We start from the raw sequence: 25160 nt of genomic DNA on the forward strand, positions 1-25160 counted from the left end.
CCAGAGCCCCTTAAGGATCTGCCCAGAGCCTCTCATGGTCTGGTCCAGAGCCCCTCAGGGACCAGCCCAGAGACCCTCAAGGATCTGCCCAGATTCCCTCAAGGATCTGCCCAGAGTCCCTCAGAGTCTGGTCCAGAGCCCCTTAAGGATCTGCCCAGAGCCCCCCAGGGACCGGCCCAGAGCCCCTCAGAGTCTGGTCCAGGGCCTCTCAAGGATCTGCCCAGAGCCCCTCGCGTTCCGGAGGCTCCTCGGGCGAGGCCGCTCCTGCTCCCCGCTCCTCCTCCGGGCTCAGCCTCCGGCTCTCCCGCCTCCAGCACGTTCTTCCGTGGGCTCCGAGCCAGGCGGCCCCGCTGGCCACGAGCTGCAGGGCCAGGGGGAAGGCCCTGAGCTCGGCCTCCTGCAGCCGCTCGCCCAGCGCTGCCTCCGTGTCGCCCGGCCCCGCGGGCAGCGGCTCCCGGCGGATGGCGGCGCCGGCGCCCGGCTCCTCCTGCGGGCACACAGCGAGGGAGGGCCGGGCAGCGCCGGGGAAGGGCTGGGGTGTGTGGGTGTGAGGGAAGAAAGGATTTCTTCTCCTCCCGGGAGGGGGGGAAATGGGAAAATCCCGCGCCAAAACGCAAGGGAAGAAGACAGGGCTTCAAGCAGCCCCAAATCTTCCTGCTTTTTACTGGTAACAATCCCAAGGTTCCCACCCCTTCCCACACCTGTTACCTCTGCCCCCAGAAAGAAAAGGAAAAAAGCAAATTGCTAACTTCCAAATTTTTCTAATTTCCCAGTTCTGAGGCCACTCACCAGGACGAAGTGCACAGTGCAGCCTGTGACTTTGAACCCACTTTCCAGGGGCTCTTGCTGGGCGTTCCCATCCTTGAGGAGTGGAAAAAGTGACGGAGAAGCATTCAAAATTTTCCCTGGGCATCAGTGTGAGAGGAGAAAAAAGGAAAAAAAAAAAAAAAAAAAAAAAAAAAAAAAGATAATTTGAACTGAATTTCCTTAAAAATAAAATGATATGTGATCATCAGTCCAAACCCTGAGCAGCACTGCTCTGCTCTGAGGGAATTCCTGCTCTGCAAGGGAATTCTGTTCTTCCAGCAGCAACATTCCCAAAGGAGCCTGTCAGTGAGTGAGTAACTCCTGAGCAAGGTGTCAGGAGCTGGCACTAACTCACTGCTCACCCTTCATCAACTCACTTGGGGCACACATCGAGCTGTGTCAGCGTGCGCAGGGCACCACAGGAGGGAGAAATCCCTCCTGGGAATGGATAAATCCATCTTTCTCCCATTTTTCTCTGAGTGGGAACTGCAGGACTCCCCAGCACAGCTCCCTGGCAAAGGATGGGATCAAGCTCCTTCCCTAGGGAAGGCACAGAGCCACCCCACACCCCCAGTTTGCCCCTTTCTCACTGCTGAGGCAGCACAAGGGGTTCCTCTGGAAATCCTCAGCCAGAATCCCAGCACAGCCCCACTGCCAGGGGAAATGGAAGCAGAATCCCATATTCAGAATTCCCACAGTCCTACTGCCAGAGGGAAGCACAGGGTTTCCTTCATGGAATGTCAGCAGTGCCAGCAGGGCTGAGGGATTTAATCAAAGGACAAGGAACTCTGACAGTGGAATCCTGTTGAGACCAACCACCCCTGCTTTAGTTTCTCTTTTACATTTGATTTCTTACCTTTCCATTTTCGTAGAAAAGCACTGGACAAAACTCTCATGAACCCTGACAGACAGATCAGCTCCACAGAGAATTCCTCCAGGACTCGGTCAATGGTGCTGTCGAATTCCGAGCGGCTCCCGTACAATTTGTGGTCAATCACCTGGAGCAGTGAGACACAACAAAAGGTGGGATTGGGAGCAGCTGCTTGGGCAACAGAGGAACAAACTGGATTAATTCCAGGACGCTCCATGATTTGAAAGGAGGGTGCAGTGAGGTGGGGTCGGTCTTTTCTGCCATTCCCAGGTGAAAGGGTGAGAGGAAATGGCCCTGAATTGCAGCAGGGGAGGTTCAGATTGGAGATTAGAAACAATTTTTCCCTTTTAAGAGTGGTCAGGCACTGGCATGAGTTGCCCAGGGAGGTGGTGGAGTCAACTGGCCAGACTCTCTGGGTAAGGGGAACAGGAGATCCTTTATTTCTACCCCACCTCCCGTTTTCAGACCATTTTCAATTGAGTGCTGATTCCTGACTCTCCTGAGGACCTTCAAACAAGGGGCTCACAAAACTTTGTGCTCTTGCCTGTGGAAATGTGAGTGAATCTTAGTATCACTTTTTTTTAGACATGAGTCAGAAAAATATCATGTGAATTCAACTCAGGAGCTGAAGAAGCCTCTTCAGAACCCTTTCCATGCAGGGACAGCCTCTAGTAGAGTTTATTTCCATCTTTGCACAGCTGTAAAAACACCTGCTCAAACCCATTTGATGTCAGAAGGGAGACTTCCTGCCTTTGACATCCCAAGTATTGGAATGTTCTCAGACAATGCTGGTCATCCTTGCCAGGGGTTTTTATGGAACAAGCCAGAACAAATTCCTGTCCCAAAGAGCTGCTTTGTGGCCAAAGGCAGGAGAAAACTTGTATGGGACTGGGCACAATGCGAGACACAGCTTTTCATCCTGGGGACGAGAAAGCTCCAGGGAAAGCTGCAGAGGGACTGGGCACAAGGCCTGCAGGGACAGCACCCAGGGAATGGCTGCCAGTGCCAGAGGGCAGCAATGGATGGGATCTTGGCAATGAGGAATTGTTCCCTGGCAGGGTGGGCAGGGCTGGCACAGGGTGCCCAGAGCAGCTGGGGCTGCCCCTGGATCCCTGGCAGTGCCCAAGGCCAGGCTGGGCACTGGGGCTGGAGCAGCCTGGCACAGTGGGAGGTGTCAGGGTGGCATTGGGTGGGATTTAAGATCCCTTCAACCCAACCCAGTCTGGGATTCTGTGATTCTAAGGGGGGAATAAACCTGAGAGACATCACATTTCTGTGCTTTGCAGAGCCTGAAGTTTGATGATTTCAGCCAAAGCTTGAGGCTCATGGGCTGCAATCTCAGATCCAAATAATCCATTGAAATCGCTTCCCCGGGATGCAGCACTCACTGCCAAGCTGGGAAAAGCCCCAGAGCCCAGTGAGGACTCCCAGCTCTGTGCTCCATCCACAGGGAAAGTTTCACACTGAAGTGAAACCTCAAAGCTCAGCCAGCACTTCCTGACCAGCCACGGGCTCAGCAGCTGGGAACAGAAAGGAGGGGATGTGTCCTTACTGTTACAGATGGATGAGATGATTAGCTCTTGCAGTTAAGGGATGAATACTGTGTGTATATGAAGAGAAGCTTTAGTGATGTATAGTTATGTTATTGTAGTTTAGATGTCCTCTGTTCTTTTCCCTTTTCCCCCTCTGTATTGTTCCCACCAGACAGCCGGTGTTGCCTAGGACAGGTAGAAAGAAGCTACGTGCACAAACCCCTTGCATGGGACAGCTGGGAATGGAAAAGCTTGGTGCTGGGGAGACATGACAACACCTGACCCTCCAATCAAGTTGCAAGAAATTAGTGTCCACCAAAAAACTGCAAAGAATAGCTGACTGACAGACTTAGGGAAGGACCAGGGTTGGCTGATACAACGCCCAGGGTTGTAAAAGGCAAAGCATCCATCTTGAAGATGAGCCAGCCACGTGGTAGGCAGCCATGAGGACAGCTCCCAGCACTGCAATTTCTCCTTATTTAATCCTTTAGCTGTAATTCTTGTGGAGGTTTAATAAAGCTGTGAACATTTGTGGGCTTACCCTGGTGGGGATCCCGGCGCGGGCGGCGCGGCGCAGCTCCGGCACTCCGGGCCTGTTGGAGATGACCAGCACCAGCTGGGCACAGCTGCCCGGCTCCCGGGCCGAGCCGATGAGCGCAGGCAGGGCCGTGCCTGCAGGGGCAGAGAGCAGAGAGGGGCACACCTCAGCACCCACCGTGGGCAAGCCTCTGAACCCTTCCCCTCAGGGAAACACCCACAGCCCTGCCTTGGAGAGACTTGCCATAGAGCTCTCCCAACCTGGAAAGGACTTCCTCATGGAGTCTTGTTTAGCAATGAACCACTCCTGTTCCCTTCCCCATATGTCCCAAATTCTCGTGGTTCCTCCTTTCCCTGTTGCCTCATTGGTTGTGGTATTCCTACAGGTCTTCCCTGTAGGGCAATGCACTTTTCCCTGCCCCTTGTGCCATCCCTGTGCCCTCAGACCATTGACCACTGACCCCATACTTAACCTTGTGTGTCCCACATGGCTCTTTTTGTCCCTGCTTTCCCTTTGGTGTGCTGAGATAAACCTCGCTGGAACTGACCCTACAAAAAGCTCTTCTGCCTTTCTTGGCTGAGCTGGCCGTGGTGAGTGTGGTGTGTGGATGTTATAGATACATAATATTGGCTTTTCACAAATAGTAAAAGTGGATTTCACATGTGTGCTGCTAAAGTAACTTTGTTACAAAGATATGGGTTTTATTTCTGTTGTTAACGAAGCTTAGTGAAATAGCTGATGTAAGTGTGCTTGTGTTAAAATGCCTGCTTGGATGGGGCAACACCCAGTGAACACAGAATGAGGAGACCTGTACAGATCTGCTGCTATCAGCACTCACACTCTGAAGGCAGAGTGGGCCAGGGCCCAGAAACTGGAGGTGATGATAAAAAAGGACTAAAACCACACCCAAGGAATACACATCCTCTAAAAAGGTGGACCCAAGAAGAAGATATGCTAAACAGTTCTTGGAACATGCAATGCAGTTTGGTAGAAAGTTTACTGTGCATAAGGGTCTATGAATATGCAAAGGGCTGATGTCATGAAAAGGTATTTAAGGGGTATCCCTGAAGATAACAGGGTGCTCTTGGCTGAGTAATAACCTTTGCTCTGTGGTCCTTGTCTCCTGTTGTCCTTTATTAAACTTTTTACATTTTCACAGGAGGGTGAATGCATTTTTCACAGTGGTTTTGACTGCTTTGCCTGAATGCCTCCCCAAGCAGCTTTTCCACAGGAGATGCTTACTGGGGATAATAGGTAGCAGCATCCACCATGCTACACCATGGCCCTGGGAGGGGCTCTCAGCTGCTGCTCAGACAAAGATCTGCTCATCCACAAACAGCACTGAGGGTGGGGGACTAATAAAGCTCAGTTTTTAAGTAGTGCAACACAAATCTTTGACTTAAAATGAAACCCTGGACTTTGAGGGGTCTGGAGATTCCACTGGAGGAAAAGCCAGGTGGACACACCTGAACCAGCCTCTCCTGTGTGAGGACATTCTCTGTGCCAGGACAAGTGACAGCTCACCTGCTCCAGAGACAAGAACAGCCACCTTCACCTTTCTCTTCCCGGGCTGGGGCTGGATCTCAGCAGTGCTGGCGTCCAGCAGCTGCTGGGGGCTACTCAGCTGCAGGGCCTCTGCAAGATTCTCCACTACAATGTGAGAACCTGCTCCAAACACACAGGGAAAGTGTTAGATTTCTCCTTTCATTCTAAACTGATTTTGTGTAGTTTATTACTAATGTTTCAATGACAAGAAATTGCATCAGCAATGAATTTATGCTGGCACAGGTAGAGCTCCAGAGGGATTCAGTGCTTAAACAGCCCAGGTCCAGGAGCTGTGCTGGCCTCTGCTGTTACCTGCTCACAGAGTTGTTCACAAAGGCCCAGGCATGGCCTTTTCAAGGATTAATCCCATCTCTTATACCTCCCATGTGGCAAAGGGACACTAAAACTGATGCTGACAGAGCTGAGGTGACATTTTGGCTGCCCAGACTGTTGAGTTTCCAGAGGGATTTTGGTTCATGTCCTGCTGGATGTCAGTCAGTGCCACACCAGGATTCAGACTGACCATCACCACCACAGGTGACTGTACAAAGCTGTGGCCTGTTCTCAGCCTTTACACAGGGCTGTGTGAGCTGGGGAAGGATGGACAGGAGGGGAGTTATCACCATGAGTGTGGTAAAATATCCCCTGATTTTTGGAACAATTTTTGGAACAATCCCTTCAGCGCAGGGATTTCCTGAAGCCTCAGGCAGGGGAAGAGGTTATCCAGGTGCTGCCACTCTGAAACAAGAACTCATTTCTCATTTATTTAATACCGAAATATAGATGTGGAGGTGCCCAGCAGCCTCCAGCCTAGTGAAACAACAGGAAAGGGGTGTGAACTACACAGATTTTGCAACAGGGAGTCTCTTCAGTCCCACGAGGACACCTGCTCACCTGTGTGACAAGGGGCAACCACCTTCCCAATCAGCCAGGCCTCCTGCTGCCTCTGGATGTCCTGGAGAACGTGCTGGGCCAGCTCCTTCTGCACAACTAAGACGGCCCCGATCCCACAGGGAAGGGTCTGAGCCATCTCCTCTGCAGAGAGGTTCCCCTCCTTGTAGAGCCAGCCAAAGATTTCAGGGATCTTCCAGCTGAGAGCATCTGGGAAAGATTGAAATTGGTGTGTGGGCAGCACAAATGTTTGTTATTGTTTATTATTTACTGTCTGCAGTGACAGTGATGTGTCACAGGAACTGGTAGAGAGCAATTCTTGCTGCCACAGGATCCCCAAATCCCTGGGGCTGGCACAGCCCTGCCAGCCCAGGCAGTGTCTGCTGTGCCCCATGGCCACCTCGTCCCCAGCCCAGAGCACTCAGTGCCACCTGCAGGGGACACCTGCAGGGATGGGCACTGCCAAGCTCCCTGGGCAGCCCCTGCCAAGGCCTGAGCACCCTTTCCATGGGCAAATTCCTGCTGCTGGCCCAGCTGAGGGGACCTTAAAACCCATCTCAATCCATCCTCTGCATGGCAGGGACACCTTCCACTGCCCCAGGGTGCTCCAAGCCCCAGTGTCCAACCTGGCCTTGGAAATTTCTTTCTTTCCTTACCAATTTAATTGTAGAGAACTACAACCCAACACACAGACACCTTTCTTTCCCCTTCCCCATCCCCACTGTATTTTTAGATTCACATCAACATGGTTTTCTTTAGGATTTCAAACTTCTGAATTCTTTGCCCAATTTTGGCTTCATCAGAAGAAGTTTTGCCTTACTCACAGATGTCAGATGACGTGGGGAAGCTACCAAAAAGTGCATTAAATATGTGTGAAGAAAATAGTGCAAATTTATTGTTCTACCAAACCTCAGTATTTGGTCAAAATGTTTTGTTTGGAGAAGTGTCCTGAGGAACACATAATCTTCTCCAACACCTTGTGTGCTGGAGATGTGCTGCCCTTAATATCCTCTGGAATTTCCCTTTTCCCACAAGCAGTGGGGCTCATGACTTGGAACAGGAGTGGTTTTGGCAGCCCCTTGGGAAGCAGCCACGTGGGGCCATTCCCCTCTGCAGGGACATTTCTGAGGATTCCACAGCTGCAGGTGGAAGGTTGAGGCTGTGCTGGGCCTGAGTTCTGTCCCTAAGTTCTGTCCCTGAGTTCAGTGCCACAGGAGCCCCTCAGGTACTCACCCAGGACGGCGCTGAGGTGCTCGGGCAGGAGCCTGGAGATGCCCCCCAGGAGCCCCTCGGCCGTGGGGGCAAAGCCCTTCACGTGCCCCGAGCGAAGGACGGGCAGCAGAGCTGGGCTGAACATCTTCCCTGGGGTCAGCAAAACATCTCCTGCAAGCAACAGCCTCAGCTCAGTCCTGTTTGAAAGCTCAGGAGAGGTTTAGAATCAAAAATCACAGAATGATTTGGATTGGGAGGGAGCTTAAAGCTCATCCAGTGCCACCCCTGCCATGGCAGGGACACCTTCCCCTGTGCCAGGCTGCTCCAGCCCCAGTGCCCAGCCTGGCCTTGGGCACTGCCAGGGATCCAGGGGCAGCCCCAGCTGCTCTGGGCACCCTGTGCCAGCCCTGCCCACCCTGCCAGGGAACAATTCCTCATGGCCAAGATCCCATCCATTGCTGCCCTCTGGCACTGGCAGCCATTCCTTGGGTGCTGTCCCTGCAGGCCTTGTCCCCAGTCCCTCTGCAGCTCTCCTGGAGCCCCTTCAGGCCCTGCCAGGGGCTCTGAGCTCTCCCAGAGCCTTCCATTCCCCAGGCTGAATTTGATGGGTTTGTTTCAAAGGTCGTGGGGTGTTTTTGGGGATGTTTCTCTGGACAGGCTCTCTCCCAGTCCTTGCAGAAGGCTTGGGAAGGAGGCAGAAGTGCTGCCCATTCTTGCAGAGCAGCGGGCACAGCCCGACCCCAAACTCAGACAAACCCCTCCCGACGGGAGCATCCCCGGCCCCGCAGACGGCTGGGGGAGAAGCAGAGCGCACCCAGAGTGGTGTCCCCGCAGCTGCCCGGGGCTGGCGAGGAGCAGCGCAGCGAGGCTGTCAGGAGGATCCTCCGCACGACGCCGAAGGCGCGGCCGTGGATGCCGGGCGAGCCCAGCCCCAGGAGCGCGTCCCCCTCCTCGGCTCTCTGCAGCCCCGGCAGCCGCTGGCCCCGCTCCGCCGCGCCCACCGCGAACCCCGCCAGGGCACACAGCCCCGGGGGACACGGAGCTGCCGCTTCTGTCACCTCCTCACCTGCAAGGGACACAGGTCAGCACCTCCTGCTCGTGGTCGTTTTAGAGTCACAGAATCACAGGCTGGGTTGGGTGGGACCTTAAATCCCATCCCATCCCATCCCATCCCATCCCACCCCATCCATGGCAGGGACACCTTCCCCTGTGCCAGGCTGCTCCAGCCCCAGTGCCCAGCCTGGCCTTGGGCACTGCCAGGGATCCAGGGGCAGCCCCAACTGCTCTGGGAATTCCATCCCAGCTCCTTCCCACCCTGCCAGGGAACAATTCCTGCCCAATATCCCACCTAACCCTGCCCTCCCTCAGCTCAAAGCCTAAATTTAGACACCATTTTAAATTTATGGCATCTCCTAAAGTCAGCAGCACATCCAGGGACACACAGCCTAAGAAGATTCAGATATATTTTTAAAATCTTTCTTGGTCTGATACTTCACCTCAAGACTCCAACAAAACAAATCTTCAGGAAAGAAGTGATTTTGTTATTATCAGTTCTGGTACTCACGTGGCACCTCCCTGAGTATGGGAGAGGGCATGGAAACATTAACATTGCACAGCGTGAGTCTCCCAGCTCTGTTCTCCTTTGTTCAGGGATAAAGAAGGAAGAGCAAGGACCCAAGTGCACAAATATTAAACCCCATCTTCCTGTGCTGACCCATTTTACAGAGCAGGAAGAACTGAAGCACAAATTCCCTGCTGTTTTTTCCACCAGACAGAAACCAACAATGCCAGGGCCACATTCTGCCTCTGCCTCCCAAGTCCATTTCTCTGGTGATAAATTCAACCTCAGACCCTTCACACCTCAGAGGAGAGGAGGGTCCATACCCAGGAAAGCACACCCTGCACTCCTGCAAGCCTCAGCTATTCCTCCTTTGATGGTTTCCAGCACTTCAGCATCGAGTTTGCCACAGGCCAAATGGCTGAGGAAGAAGAGGGGCTCAGCCCCCTGGGCCAGGAGGTCATTGACACACATGGCCACCAGGTCCTGCCCGAGGGTGTCATGCCTTTTACAGACCTGGGCAACCTGCAAAATACGGTGGGAAAGAGAAACGGGCAAAACTCAATTATTCATCAGTGAAATCAGCAGAAACCTTCTTTTCTCTGAAAGGAAGCACTGCAGGACATACATGGAAGACAGAACCTGGTGCATTACCTGGTTAAAATCAAGAGAAAACAGCTCATTTTCTTGCAGACAGAAAAAAGAAATCTCCATTTTGCTTTTTTAAAAATATCAATTTGAATTTCAGCCATAGCTAGCTAGAAATTGTCAGTTTGAGATTTTTTTTGTTTGTTTGTTTGCTTTCTGGAATAATATCATAAAAGTTTCATGTTTATCGTAGAATCATGGAGTGATTTGGGTTGGGAGAGACCTCAAATCCCACCCAGTGCCACCCTGCCATGGCAGGGACACCTTCCCCTGTGCCAGGCTGCTCCAGCCCCAGTGCCCAGCCTGGCCTTGGGCACTGCCAGGGATCCAGGGGCAGCCCCAGCTGCTCTGGGCACCCTGTGCCAGCCCTGCCCACCCTGCCAGGGAACAATTCCTCATTGCCAAGATCCCATCCATTGCTGCCCTCTGGCACTGGCAGCCATTCCCTGGGTGCTGTCCCTGCAGGCCTTGTCCCCAGTCCCTCTGCAGCTCTCCTGGAGCCCCTTCAGGCCCTGCAGGAAGGTTTTTGGTAAAGCACAATTGCCTCAGGGAAGTTGCTGTTTGGTTTTAGAAGAGCTCCTTGGGGTGTCTCCATTTCACAAGTAGTGAAACCTGGCTCAGGTGTTGTGGCTCCCATGAAGTTCTGACATTTCCAGCTCCCAGGGTACCCTGGAGCCTCCTGCTCAGCTCACAGGGCTGCCATGGGCACAGGTTACACAGGGATCACAGAATTATAAATGCAGAGAGTTACTTAGGGTGCAAAAGGCCTTTAAGATCATCAGTGGATAACCTTTCAAGGAGGTTCCTTTCACTCACACAGTTCCACCTGAGCAGAAAATCCCAGGACAGAGGGATGGGTGAGGGATAACATGGATAAATACCACTGGATTCCCATTGGTGAGGGAGCAGCAGCCAAACAAAGCCTGGGCTTGGATTCCTGACTGATTTCCCTGGCTGCTGGATGGAGGAGTGCTATGGAAACAGGCACCCCATGGCCCTTGCTGCATGCCAGCACCTCCCTGCCACTGCTCCAGGAGCAAGCCTGGCAGGCAGCTGCCAACTTCCCTCGGCCAAGGGAGAACCTTGGGAACACAGCTGGGGACATCTCTGTGCCAAGCATTGGAACAAAGGCCCACAGCAGCCTGCACCAATCACTTTTTCATGCTCAGAGGTGCCTGAGGATGTGAGACTGCCAAAGACCTTCAGGAAGATTCTGCTCAGTCTCCTGCTGTTTGTTGTTCTGCTTAAAGGCACAAACCATTTGAAACAAGGGACATTGCTGTGCTTGACAGTGACAGGAGCTTCAGATCTGCACTCTCCTGATGGCTGAAAACCTTCTGATTTAACAGACAAATAAATCCCCAGGCCAACTTATCCTGGTTCAATACATAAATATATCCCTGGTTCAATTTATCCCAATTCTGTACATAAATATATTCCTAACTCACCTTATCCTATGTGTTCTTGGCTAATTAAAATTCTTTATTTCTTGGCTTCTTTAATGTTTTTTTCTTCCATCCTTCCTTTCCTCACTGTCCTGACCTGTTCTCCCTCTCCACACAATTTATTAGGCTGAGCCTGCCAGTTCTCAATTCAACAGCTCCCTGTGCTCCTCCTCAAATGGACCTCAAATCCTCCAACAGACCCTCCAATTTATAGCAGAAATTATGGGGTTCAGCGCCTCAAGTTTCCAGCTAAATTTTGGGTTGTTATCATTTCACCACAAAATACCCACATCCTCAATTAAGTATGCCCAGGCCTTGCACAAATAACAATTTCTGAAGTGCAGGAGCTCACTGTGGTGGACTCAGGAGTGTTTGTGGAGCTCAGGAGGGTGCAGCTGGTGGGACTGGAACAGCCCTGGCAGGCTGTTGGAGCCCTGGCTACTGAGAATTTCAGATTTTCTGTGCTAACAAACACTGACCCTCAAGAGAATACTGCATTTGACCTGAAACTGTGGAGAAAACTTCCAAAATTGAATGACAAAACTGAAATTATGGGTGTGTAGTTTAAATAGAATTGTGTAATATCACATGGTAAAAAACTTAAGAGTTTAAAGTTTTAGAATATAGTAATATATAAAAAAGATAAAAGTTTTAAAGCAGAAGTTAGTTCATCTTTAACTTCTTCACAGGTTTAAGTGGCATTGTGTAATTAGATAAAAAAAGTCCATATTACAAGTCACGAGTATTCAGTTACTAAGTTAAAAGTAAAAATAATTTAAGTGTTATTTCTTAATTAGACAGTTTATGCTTAAAAAACCTTATGGAAAGGGAGATACAACTCAATTTTTTACCTTGTTAGTAAAGTACTGTAAAACTCACAACTTGTAAGACTGTAACATAAATAAAAACTAATAAACATCTATGTCCAAGATACAAGAAATACAAACATGAAAAGAAACAACATAAAGACATCGAAGTCAGTAAAGAAAAAGTCAAATCCCAAAGAGGGGGGATGAGGAATTGCTTTAAGATTAAGGCTGAAATCCTCTTGAAAAGCTATAGAGAAAAACTTTTTCGCTACATGAAAGTACAGAGAGATGAAAGTGTTCAAATTGATATCAAACAAAAGCCTCCATACCAGAATTAACAGGTAGAAGCTGTAATCTAGAAGAAGTTTAAACAGAGAAAGAGAAAAATGATAAGACCCTATAGGCTCAAAGAGAGAAGAGGAAGACTTGTATTCCCAGAGATAAAGATGATTTTAGAAATAAATAATAATAATAAAAATAAAAGAATCAAATCAACAGCAGGTGCCATCAGCTGTGCTGCAGTGGAGCTGCCAGTGAATTACTTGCAGTTTGGGTCCAAGGCCCTTGGTCTGGGACACCAGGATGGGATCATCATAGCCAGATGCCTTCAGGTCAAAGAAAGCAGCAAAGCCTCCTCCTTCTGAGCGACCTCCTGCTGGGTACAAACACAGCAGGGACTGGATTTATGGGAAATAAAACCACCCAAAAGTCTCAGCAAGAAAAGAAATGAAAATTATTATTACTATTTACCCCAAAATCCCTGGGGCTGGCAGAGCCCTGCCAGCCCAGGCAGTGCCAGCTGTGCCCCATGGCCACCTTGTCCCCAGCCCAGAGCACTCAGTGCCACCTGCAGGGGACACCTGCAGGGATGGGCACTGCCAAGCTCCCTGGGCAGCCCCTGCCAAGGCCTGAGCACCCTTTCCATGGGCAAATTCCTACTGCTGGCCCAGCTGAGCCTGCCCTGGCCCAGCCTGAGGCCGTTCCCTCTGCTCCTGTCCCTGTTCCCTGGGGCAGAGCTGCTGTCCCCTGGCTGTCCCCTCCTGCCAGGGACTTGTGCAGAGCCACAAGGGCCCCTGAGCCTCCTTTGCTCAGGGTTTCTATTACCATTATTTCATTTATTTATTTATTTATTTCCAATATGTTCCTCTCCATTCTGCCCCTCTAAGAAGCACAGTCCCCTCCATGCATGGCATGCATTTGTTAATTAATCATAAGAGTGACAAGAAAGAAATTGATTTTCATCCTTTTGCTGATCCCAGCCCAATTTCCCAAGCTCAATTTCAATGCCATGAGTGCATTGCCCAACCCCAGGGAGGAAAAAAAATGAATGTACTGAGGGAATTCTCAGATTCTTCCCAGTCCTACCTGCCCTGGTGCCTCTCACAGCTGATGCTTGTGGCAGACAGCTCAAAACCTCCCTTGTTCCAGCTCCCACGTGTCTGTCCTTGTACATCAGGGCCCTGTGGGGAGGGAAGGACGAGCTGGCAGCAGCAGTGACCCTTTCTTTCTGCAGGGCCAGCAGGGGTGGCCCAGATGTGAGGGCAGGGAGGAACATCTGGGCTGTGCTCACGTACAGGGGCTGGCGCAGCAGCCGCAGGCCCCGGTGCCCGATGTCCCTCCTGAAGGTGGCCCCCTGGAAGTGGATGGTGGCCACACCCCTGTTGGCTTCTCCCAGGGCTTCCATCAGGTCCTGCCTGACGGCAGTGATGGACAGGACTCTGCCACCAGTGGTCACCACCCTGCCGTCCTTCAGCGCCGTGCCCCCGTGGAACACCTGCAGCCCCAGCTCCTCGGCCTGCACAAGCCCTGCAAAGACAAATTTGGGGGTCCTCTGAGGGTTTTGAATTGCATTCTCCAATGACAATGTCAGAATTAAGGTGGGAAGAGCCCTTCAGGATCATCCAATTGCACCCCAGCCCCACCAGCATCACCCCAAACCCTGTCCCCAAGGCAACATCCAGACTCCTCTGAAACAATTCCAGTGTCTCCAAACCTCCCTGGGCAGTTCATCCCAAGGCCTGACCACTCTGCCAGGGAAATTTTCTGTCCCAGTCTCCAACCTGAGCCTCCCCTGGTGCCATTTGAGGCCATTTCCTCTCCTCCTTTCCCTGCCCCTCCTGTCAGGAGCTGTGCAGAGCAGTGAGGTCCCCCCTGAGCCTCCTTTTCTCCAGGCTGAGTCCCTTCCCAGCTCCCTCAGCTGCCCCTCCCAGGATGTGTTTTCCAGACCTTTCCCCAGATCCATTACCTTCTGTGGGCAAAACACTGAAGATTGAAGTCCTTTATTCAGTCAAGGGAGAACAACAGACATTTTAAGCTTTGCTTTTTTCTGAGAAACAGCATGATCAGTGAAAGGCATCCCACTGCACTGGCCCCAGGAATCCCCTTCCGAGCCAGTGCAGCATCACGGAATTCCAGACTGGTTTGGGTGGGAAGGGACCTCAAATCCCACCCAGTGCCAGCCCTGCCATGGCAGGGACACCTCCCACTGTGCCAGGCTGCTCCAGCCCCAGTGCCCAGCCTGGCCTTGGGCACTGCCAGGGATCCAGGGGCAGCCCCAGCTGCTCTGGCAATTCCATCCCAGCCCCTGCCCACCCTGCCAGGGAGGAAATTTTTCTTTATATCTGATCTAAACCTGTAATTTTTCAGTTTGAAGCCATTCCCTGTGTGCTGTCCCTGCATGCCCTGGAAATTGTCTCTCTCCAGCTTTCCTGGGGCTCCTGCAGGCCCTGCAAGGCCACCCTGAGCTCAGCCCAAAGCTTCTCCTGTGCAGGTGAACAATGCCAGCTGTGCCAGCCTTTGCTGCCAGCAGAGCTGCTCCATCCCTCTGCTCATCCTGGAGCCTCCTCTGGGTCTCTCTTACATGTCCACATCTGGTGCACCCCAAAAATAAAGAAAGAAATCCCACAGGAGCAGGAATGTGGGACCCAGGAACCCCCACAGGACACATCCCTGCCTCTGTCAGGAAAGCTGCTCTCTCTCTCTCTGGGAGCTGTGGGTAATTTGTGCAGGTTTTTCCTGCAGGAAATCTCAACCCACATCCCTTTCCTGCCTGGATTCTCCCCTCTCCCTGCCATTCCACCACCAGTGCTGATGTTACCTGTGCTCTCCCCCACCATTCCACCCTGCCCACTCCACACAGCTCCCTGCAACGCCTGGAACTGCTGCTCCGCAAACACTCACAGGGAGTGAGTTTGTCTCTCTGACACTGGGAAACAAAACCGTGCGAGGTTTGGAGCTTTTTAGCTTCAAAAAGATTGAGATTTTTAGATTCTGAGGGAAGAATAAGGGAACAGGAGGAACTGCTGCCATCACCTGGGGAAACAAGAACCAAGCACAGTTTTCTCCTTGCTACAGGCTCGAGGGATTCCTCCCCCTGGCCCTGCTGCAATCCAACCCCTTTGCATCCTGTTTTAAGGAATACGTCAGAATAAAACGTTTGTCAAGCCATTAAAATCAGAGAGTCACAGAATATCCTGAGCTGGAAGGACACACAAGGATCAGCCAGTCCCACCCCTGGCCCTGTACAGGGCACCCCAACAATCCCACCCTGGAAGCATCATCCAAATATATGTGATTCAGTGTGAAAAAGAGAATAAAAAGTAATAAACCCCGTGAAACTCTGAAGTGGAAGATAATAATAGAATAATAACATAATGATTACATAAATAACAATAATTACAGAATTATAATGAATAAAAGGAATAAGAAAATTATAATAAATAAAATAATAAAATCAGATGTAAAATATATAAAAATAATTTAAAAAATTAAAAATAATAAAAATAATTTAAAACAATAAAAAAGAATTAAAAATAATAATAATAAATAAAAAATAATTTAAAAATATTTAATTCCATTGGTTTGACTGTGTTGTTTGGGATTAACAAGCAGGGAATCAGAAACCCTGCCAGGGACAAGGCACCAGAGCACGACCTTGTTCCTGGGCAATGGAGAAATGGAGAATCTCTTTTCCCCAGAGAGGAAATGCCAACAATTGCTGCCAAAATTTGGGAGCCTTGGCCAGGAGCTGAGGTGCTGGGCTGGGCTGACACCAGCAGAGGGTGGGACTGGCAGGGCTGGGGCTGAGCAGGCAGGAAATGGTTCTGCAACAGCTCCCTCTGGTTTTAAACACTGCAAACATCCTCACAGATCCTGAACGTGGAGTACTGGAACAGAGGACATGGATACTGAATACCTGCATGAATCCTGAATGTCTATATCCTGTATCCAAATAGTATTGATATCTAAATGGATACTGAATATCTGTGTGAATCCTGAATACCTATATCCAATATCTAAATGGATATTGAATACCTGTATGCATCCTGAATATCTATATTCAATATCCAAATGGATATTGAATACCTGTATGAATCCTGAATATGTATGTCCTGTATCCAAATAGTATTGATAGCCAAATGGATATTGAATATCTGTGTGAATCCTGAATATCTATATCCAATATCCAAATGAATATTGATATCTAGATGGATATTGAATACCTGCATGAATCCTGAATATCTATATCCAATATCTAAATGAATACTGCATACTTGTATGATCCTGAATACCTATATCCAATATCCAAATGGATATTGATATCTAAATGAATGTTGAATACCTGTATGAAACCTGAATGTCTGTATCCAATATCTAAATAGATATTGGTATCTAAGTGGATATTGAATACCTGTGTGAATCCTGAATATCTATATCCCATATCTAAATGAATATTGAATAGCTGTATGAATCCTGAATATCTCTGTTGAATATCTATATGGATCTTGAATATCTATTTTTAATATCTGTATGAAGATTGAATAGTAATATCAAATATCCATATGAATATTGAGTATCTGTGTCTAACATATATATAGATAATGGATACCTATGCAAATACTGAACATCTATATCAAATATCTATATTAACACTGAATATCCATATGGATATTTAACATATATATCAAATATCCTTATAAATATTGAAGACCTGTATCTAATATCTATATGAATATTGAATATCTATATCTAATATCCAAATGAATCTTGAACATCTATATCTAATAAAAGATATATTATGATATCTATATGAATATTGAATACCTCTCTCTAATATCTAAGCTAATATTGAATACCTACATGAATTCAGAATATCCCAAGCCCACCTTGCCCAGAGCCTGGAGCCCTGTGAGGAAGCAATTAAATAATTAAGAAGCTCCCAGAGTTACCTGTTACCTCCATGCCTTTGTCAGAGTCTCCTGGGTATCCTGGGCTGGCCATGACCACACACACAGCAGTTCTGTTCTCCAGCCAGGCTGGCATGCAGCTGCACAGTTTGCCATCAATTGTGGCTTGAATCACTTCATAAAAATCATTTTTAAGCAGAGGGAGAATTACCTGTAGAAAAGGTTTCAGAGTGATGGAACTTGATTTTTATTTTGCTGGTTTGTTGAATTTCACCTTAGGGAAAATTCAATTGATGGAACACAATGTGCATGTGCCAAGCCAGTAGAGTTGGAAACTCTGGGTTTTAATTTAATTTGCAGCATCTTTTGGCACCAGTCACAAATTTAGAAACATAAGGTGTGAGTTTATGTGAAAGGAACATGAATTTAGGCCTCTCCCATTCTGCTTCTATCCAGAAAAACAAAATCTGAGGAACAGATTTTTTAACTAATATTTCACAGGAGTGGATGAGCCAAAACGTTACCTCAGACACTGTCTAAGATGTTCACATCCAGAAATAAACTACAACAGTAAGAGGTAAAAGAATGGAGCATCTCTAATTTTCCAGTGTGTTCCACTCACCTGACACTGGGGATCCCCAAACTGGCATTTAAAGTTTAAAATCTTCACCCCCTCCTTGGTCAGCATCAAACCTGCTTGCAGCACACCTGGACACAAAGCCAAGCAAATTAACTTAAACATTTAAATTCATTTCATTTCATTATTTAATTTAATTTAATTATTTAATTTCATTTCTTTCTTGCTTTCTCCCCTTTAAAAGAAACAGAGCATTTTGGAGCATTCTGCATATCAGGAGGCCTTAGGAGCAAGAATTCTGCAAGCCATAATAATTCCCAAATACCCATAAAAGTGACAAGCAGCCACCTGAGGAGCAGGGCATTTGAAACCCCACAAAGCAAATGTTCTCTGGCATCGTGCACCCAACTCCATTCCTACTCAACTCCCACTCCACTCTTACTCAGATATTGTAAAAAAGGCCCCAAAAAGCAAGATTTGAAGATGTGGGTGGGAGCCAAACTCTTTAGAGGTCTGGGATCTCCTCAGTGCCAGCAGCAGCTCTTGGCATTAAGTGGCACCTGTGGGCATCACCTGCCTTTTCCAAAAAAACCTCTGGATAAAGATCTGGAGAAAATGGACATTGTTGTATGTAGGAGTGAGCAGTGCTGCAGGACTGAAGTATATGTTGTGCCCTGAACTGCAAATAAATCTGTTTTATTTAAAAATATTTAATAAAATCACAGTGTTTTAAGGAAACAAGGCCAAGGTTATCTCCCAGACAAAGAGCTGTGAACCAAACGAGTGAGGCTTAACACTGCATGAAAAATTAGCTGCTGCTGTGTTATTTTTTTAAACAAATACCATCTGGAACTCAGAAGCAGCCTCTGACCATGGAAGTGACCTGGAGAAGGGCTCACCTTGGTTTCCAGCTGCTCACTCACCTACATAGGCTGCTCCTTCTTGTCTCAAGCTGTCCACGATGTGCTGGAGGATTGCACCCCTGATTTGCTCTAGAAGAGCCTCTGGAACCTGACAACCAAATGAAAGCCACGGGGCACTGGTGGCACCTGCTGGCCTTGCTGGAAGGACTGGGCAGGGCTGGGGAGGTGCCCGAGGTGTTTGCTGCTGTCCCCCCAAGCCCTGCTCTGCCCTTGGGGTGCTGCTGCCCGAGGGGGTTTGGGTGCTTCTGAGGGAGGGCTGGGACCGGAACCCGGGCTGAACACAGTCAGAGTGCTTCTGTCCTTGGAGAAACACCCACTGAAAATGTGGGGGAGAAGAGCTTTAGGACCAACAAGGACCCCCAAGTTTTGTTCCGGGCACAAAGGTCTCAGGCACGCAGGGAATCCTACAGGGATTCCTGATGCTGATGGGAGCAGAGAAACACAAAATTTAGGAATAAAAGGAGAGGTAAAAGAGAGGCTGGTCCAGAGAATGAAACCCCAAAGGATGGCAGCTGGGGTGAGAGCTTCCAGCAGCAGCAGCCCTGCAGGGGCAGGGCAGAGCTGGGCAGCAGCAGGGGCTGTACCTGGGGCACGGGGCAATAGGCTCCCATCCCTGCCGTGGTGGGACCCCCATCCCCGTCCAGCAGCCGCTTGTGGGGCTGAGCCGGGGGCATGGAGGCCACGGTGACACCGTCGGTGAAGCAGGAGCACTGCAGGGAGAGACAGGGACAGCAGTGACAATGGACACAGTGGGACAGCACTGCTGGGCACGGGCTGAGGCTCAGCTCTGCTGGAAAATGCAAAAATTGCAGAAGCACAGACTGCAAAGGATATTGAATCCCACCCAGTGCCAGCCCTGCCATGGCAGGGACACCTTCCCCTGTGCCAGGCTGCTCCAGCCCCAGTGTCCAGCCTGGCCTTGGGCACTGCCAGGGATCCAGGGGCAGCCCCAGCTGCTCTGGGCACCCTGTGCCAGCCCTGCCCACCCTCTGAGTGAAGAATTTCTCAGAACCCATTTAGATCCAATGAGATCCATTTATTCTGCTACGAGCCCATTGAGCTGAAGGGTTCATTGTTTCTTTCTCATGTTTAAATTAGCGAGAGAAATGGTGGCTCATTACAATTCCCTTTTGATTAATCAGGTTTTGAGTCCCGTGGGAACACATTCTTGTCCTCTGGCATGTGAATAGCCTAAAGGAGGCACTAAATATTAGCACAAAGTTACAGATGTAACATGAATTACCAAGGCAAAGTCCATAAAAACATGGTTTGGGTCACTTTAGGGGAAAAAAAAAATTCACCCTAAAATAACCACTATAAATGCAACATCATTGTTAATGCAGAAGAAAAATCTACTGACAACATGCATTGGTTAGCATGGCACAGGGCTTAGATTGCATGTTATATATATGCAATAAATCTACATTTCTCAAAGTGCAAATAAAACAAAACTAAAGTTGACATTTGAAAGAATAAACTTGTGTGTTTATACAGAAGCATAGCAATAATGCCAAAGAGTAAAAACACAACATCACACCATCAATACCTACAGAAAGTTCTTCCCCTTGAAGCAGTTCTTCAATAACAACCATCTCTCCAAACATTCTGTCCTGTAAAAGACAGAACAAAACAAAAGAAATCCACTGCCTAAATCGTCTCTTCATTTTCTTTTAACAAAAAATCCAGTGTTTATGAGAAGTGCCAGCTTGCTTGAATGCCAGTGAGGAAAACCAATGGAATTCCATTTGGACATAAGGAGGCAACACTGAAATATTCCCTATCAGGCCTGGGAGACAAGGAAAAATTACAATTTGGAGGGACAGAGAAGTGGGACCGGAGGCAGGAACAGAAGTTCAGTCACAAAAACTCCCAGCCCTGGCTGGGGAACACAGCAGGAATCTGAGGAGACCCAGGCAAACTCTTGAGCCGAATGAACAATTTCTCCCAAAAATACTTGTCCCCTGTAGCAGGAATTACAGACTCCCAGAGTACAGAGCACCAAGATTTGGACTGGCAGGGATTAATTAAGGATTTTCCCACCTGCATGATCTCCTGGACAGCTCTGCAGGCCTCCTTCTTGCTGGCTGCAATGGTCACCTCCTTCCTGGCCGCTGGTCCCCGCGCCCGCACCACCCGTGCAGGGAAGTCTGTGCTTTAAGGGAAGCAGAGAGGGGCTCAGACATCCCTGCTGCATCCAGGGAAATCTCCACTTTGCTCCTGGATGCCCCCCACACTCGCACTGTACCTCCAGAATCTCCCCACTTACTCTGAAACACAAGGTAAATCCAGAATTTAAAAGAGAACAAAGGATCATCCTGGTAATGGATGGATTTTAATTTTACCCAGTCACTTTCTGGCTTGTGAACAGCAAATAAAATGTTTTTTGAAGGGCTGATTTTCCTGTTTCCTGTAGGAACACCTCACTCTCCTTCCCACACTGTGATTTCTGTTGGGTTAAACCTCAGCCCAGTTGATACCACCCAGGCTCCCACCCCTTCTCCCCATCTCCCTGTGCACACCTGGGGCAGTTTTCCCTTTGGAGCCCTGCACTTGCTGACAGAGAAGGTGTTGGCCTTGGCTCCGTGTGGCAGCAACATGAAATGGGTGTTCTTACAGAGCGGAACCAGTGAAAATGCTGGTTTTGCTCCCAACTTTTAATAGAAAGGTTTTTATTAAAAAACCCCACAGGTTTATCCCACATGGAGCACTTGCCAGCAAGGACAAGGAGTCTGGGAACACAACCCACAAGCAAAGAAATGGGACCGTTCTCGTTTAGCTATGGATATTTGACCAGAACCTTCCAAATCATCCTCAGAGATTGTTTTGCTGGCATCTGTCTGGGTAGAAATTGTTCTCAGCCCTTAACTAACTGAAAGATTTGTAGAAATATTTTTCTTTATTACGACTTTTTGTCTTAGAGATGGCTTATTGAGCATCCTGAAGGAGCAGATGGAAAAGAAGAAGAGCTGGGAATTCAGAACAGAAAAATCAAACTGCTGCAGTTCACAAAATCAGAAGGGTCTGGGTTGGAAGGACCTCAAAGCCCACCCAGTGTCACCCCTGCCATGCCAGGGACACCTTCCCCTGTGCCAGGCTGCTCCAGCCCCAGTGCCCAGCCTGGCCTTGGGCACTGCCAGGGATCCAGGGGCAGCCCCAGCTGCTCTGGGCACCCTGTGCCAGCCCTGCCCACCCTGCCAGGGAACAATTCCTCATGGCCAAGATCCCATCCATTGCTGCCCTCTGGCACTGGCAGCCATTCCCTGGGTGCTGTCCCTGCAGGCCTTGTCCCCAGTCCCTCTGCAGCTCTCCTGGAGCCCCTTCAGGCCCTGCCAGGGGCTCTGAGCTCTGCCTGGAGCTTCTCCTCTCCAGGGGAGCTCTCCCAGCCTGGCTCCAGCAGCTCCACACCTTCATCAGCTGTCTCTAATTACAGAGCTGATGAATCCAGCAGGAACTGAGGGATTCCCAAGCCCCAGGTGATGACTCCAGGCTCAGGGGGTGGCAGAGGAGCCCCATGGTGGGGCTGTACCTGGTGATGAACCTGCAGGCCTCCTGGGGGGTGCTGAAGGCTCCCCAGCGAGCCGTGGGGAGCCCGTGGCGCTCCAGGAAGGCTTTGCTGGAGCTGCTGTTGGAGGCCAGCTGGGCTGCCCTGGCCCAGGGCCCGAAGCACCGAACTCCGGCTGCCCTCAGGTCATCCACCATGCCTGAGCCACAGAAACAGCACAAGCACCGAGGGGGCTCTGTGGTAAACACCCCAGAAACACCCCCAAAACCACAGCAAAACATCCCCAAACCCCCCAAAAACATCCCCAAAACACCCCTGAAAACACCCCCAGAAACATCCAAAAATACCCCTGAAGTATCCCCAAAAAACTTGCCGAAAACACCCTGAAAATATCCTCAAAAATACCCCAAATACACACCTAAAATGGCCCCAAAAAACCCACAAAAAACACCCTGAAAATATCTCCCCAAAATACCCCAAAACCACAACAAAACACACCTAAAATATCCCCAAAACCAGCTCAAAACACCCACAAAATTATGCTAGAAACACCCCCAGAAACACCAAAAACCACCCCAGAAACATCCCCAAGAAACCTGCCAAAAAGACCCTGAGAACATCCCCAAAAATACACCAAAACACCCCCAAAACCATCCTCAAAACACCCTCAAAATCATGCTAAAAACACCCTAAAAACATCCCCTAAAATACCCCAGAACCACACCAAAACACCCTAAAACCATCCGTGAATAATCACAAAACACCCCCAAAAAACCCCCCAAAACAGACAAAAGGAAATTCCTGTCCATCACCCCTTTGTTACACCTCCAGATAATTAATTCACCCTCCAAGTGAGGTTCTGATTGTCCACTGGCCCTTCTCAGCCTGTGGTTTTAAGGCTCTTTAGCTCTGTACTTTACTGAGCACTCCCTCCCACAGTTACCCCCCCCCATTTTAAAGCAGATTTCAAGGTGCTGATTATATTATATTATATTATATTATATTATATTATATTATATTATATTATATTATATTATATTATATTATATTATATTATATTTTTGTGTTGTGTTATATTGTACTATATTATATTGTGTTAATATTGTGTTATTTTGTGTTATATTGTGTTGTATTATATTGTATTGTGTTATATTGTATTATTATAATATTATCATACAATTTATTTTTTTTTCCCATCAACTGAGGTTTATTTAATTATTTTAGTAACTTACCAGCTGCCAGAAGAGCTTCTGGGCCGACTACCACAAGGCCAATGTTGTGATCTTTGCAGAACTGGGTGACAATAGTGTGATTGCTCACCAATACAGCTGGAAAGGAAAAGTAATTAACTGGTGACTGTAAAGCCTAAATAAGAGACAGGAGATGAGAATGGTTTTTTTCCATGCTCCTTGAAGTGTGATTAAAATCATGATGCAGCCCACTAAGGGCAAAGTGGAATATCAATTTAACAATAGCAGAGTCCAAAAGGAGCTGGGAACAATTCCAATTTGCACTGCTGTTTTTAATACACATTTGCTAAGTGATTAAATCTCCTTTATTTGCCACGTGTAATCAAGATATATTTTTAAAAGCTGCTTATCACAACAATAACAACTTTGAAAAACATGACTTAAGGCTGGGAAAGAAACTCAATTCCAACAGCTGAGTAAAGATTTACTCAAAGCATTGGATGATGCAGCTAAATTTCACTGGGCAGCCTAGGCAGGTATAGTGATGTTTCTGTTCAGAATTAAGAACTTTGAGCCTTCTGATTCTGGGTTAAGTTTCACTGGAATTGGTCACAGAATTCAAGCACAAAAGTGGAAGAGATGAGGTGTAGAAACACAGTCTCATATAAGCCTCACTAGCTTAAGCAGCAAGCCTAAAACAAAGAGAGCAGGGTGTTTCAGGAGGCAGTCCTGAAATTCAGAAACAAAGCACAAAGTAAAGCAGAAATCTGTGCCTTCAATCATTTGTGGCACCAGTAAAAGGGCAACTGGCACCTGCCTGTGTGATTCACATTCTCTGAACCTGAGAGAAGCAGAGAAAAGACTGACCAAAACCATTCTTATCTCATTTGTTGCGCCTGTGTTGTGCCAAAGTGGAATGCCTTGTGGGAGATTGTTTACGTGAAGGGAATTGGTAGTTGGATTTTGGTGTGAGTGTTTTGATTGTTCTGATTCATTGGCCAGTTGGATCCAGGTGTGTGAGTTGGGACTGTGGCTGACAGTCACGAGATTCTGTGCAGCTGAGTGAGGTGGGTGCTTGGGCAGATTCAGTTTAGATGTATTTAATATAGAATATTATAGTATAATAAAGTAATTAATTAGCCTTCTGATAAGATGGAGTCAGATGCATCATTTTTTCCCCCTCGCTGGGGTGGCTCTGCATTCACTATACATGCCCAGTTGGTTTGTCCCAGTTGCTGCAGTGCTGATTGCTTGGACTGGGATTTTTCTCCCCCCTTTTTACCTGAATTGGAGATTTTCCCGTTGGCAGCTGTTCCTGCATTTCCTGGAGCCACAAACACGTGTTTGACGTGTGGGGACTGAGCCAGCTTCCAGGCCAGGGCGTGCTCCCTGCCGCCGCTGCCGATGACCAGCACCCGCTCAGCCATGGCCCTGCAGGACACAGCTGTGGAGATTCTCAGTCAGAGAGAGAACAGAGACAGCTTCTCCCACGCTGAGACTGGGAATCTTAGAGGGAAGAATTCCAACAATTATTATCTCTCTTTGTGTAACCGTTGTTTATGGTTATGGTTCTCCACAGCGTGCTGCTGACAGTCACCAATAGTGTGAGATGTTTCTGCCTTGAGACCAACCAAGGATCACCTTAGAGAGTCACATTATAAAACACCAGCTGCTTTAATTAAACAGAGCCTTCTGACCCACCTGAACACTGGATTATCTCTGTCCATCCCTGACCCAACAGCAGCACCACTGCCCTCAGCCCTGAGCACAGGGATTCCATCCCACTGCCACGGCTTTTGGGTGACATTCACCCAGTCTGTGGCACAAAGGGGCTCCTGGGCTGTGGGACACGGTGGCTGTGCCGGCAGTGCTGCTGGATGGATGCATCTGCCAGGTATGCTTGAAATATGGACAACAAATGCACTG

At 48.7% G+C, this 25160-nt stretch overlaps 1 protein-coding gene across 1 annotated transcript; it reads right to left on the bottom strand.

The window, feature by feature from the left end:
* Positions 1-208: 208 nt before the first annotated feature.
* On the bottom strand, positions 209-24672 carry LOC135291321 (trifunctional purine biosynthetic protein adenosine-3-like). The gene is made up of 21 exons (XM_064405417.1): positions 24517-24672; positions 23277-23372; positions 22069-22243; positions 20583-20694; positions 20093-20152; positions 19127-19252; positions 18543-18630; positions 17665-17750; positions 17085-17253; positions 13431-13662; positions 13222-13316; positions 12399-12508; positions 9281-9479; positions 8211-8462; positions 7418-7567; positions 6188-6394; positions 5273-5413; positions 3752-3882; positions 1664-1805; positions 790-905; positions 209-487 (listed from the first exon to the last, which is right to left on the bottom strand). Exons 1-21 carry the CDS (start codon positions 24659-24661, stop codon positions 209-211), a joined length of 3111 nt encoding a protein of 1036 aa, XP_064261487.1. The 5' UTR covers positions 24662-24672.
* Between the last annotated feature and the right edge of the window lie 488 nt (positions 24673-25160).

The sequence above is a fragment of the Passer domesticus genome, chromosome 2, assembly GCF_036417665.1.
Source record: "Passer domesticus isolate bPasDom1 chromosome 2, bPasDom1.hap1, whole genome shotgun sequence".
NCBI classification, from domain to species: Eukaryota; Metazoa; Chordata; class Aves; order Passeriformes; family Passeridae; genus Passer; species Passer domesticus.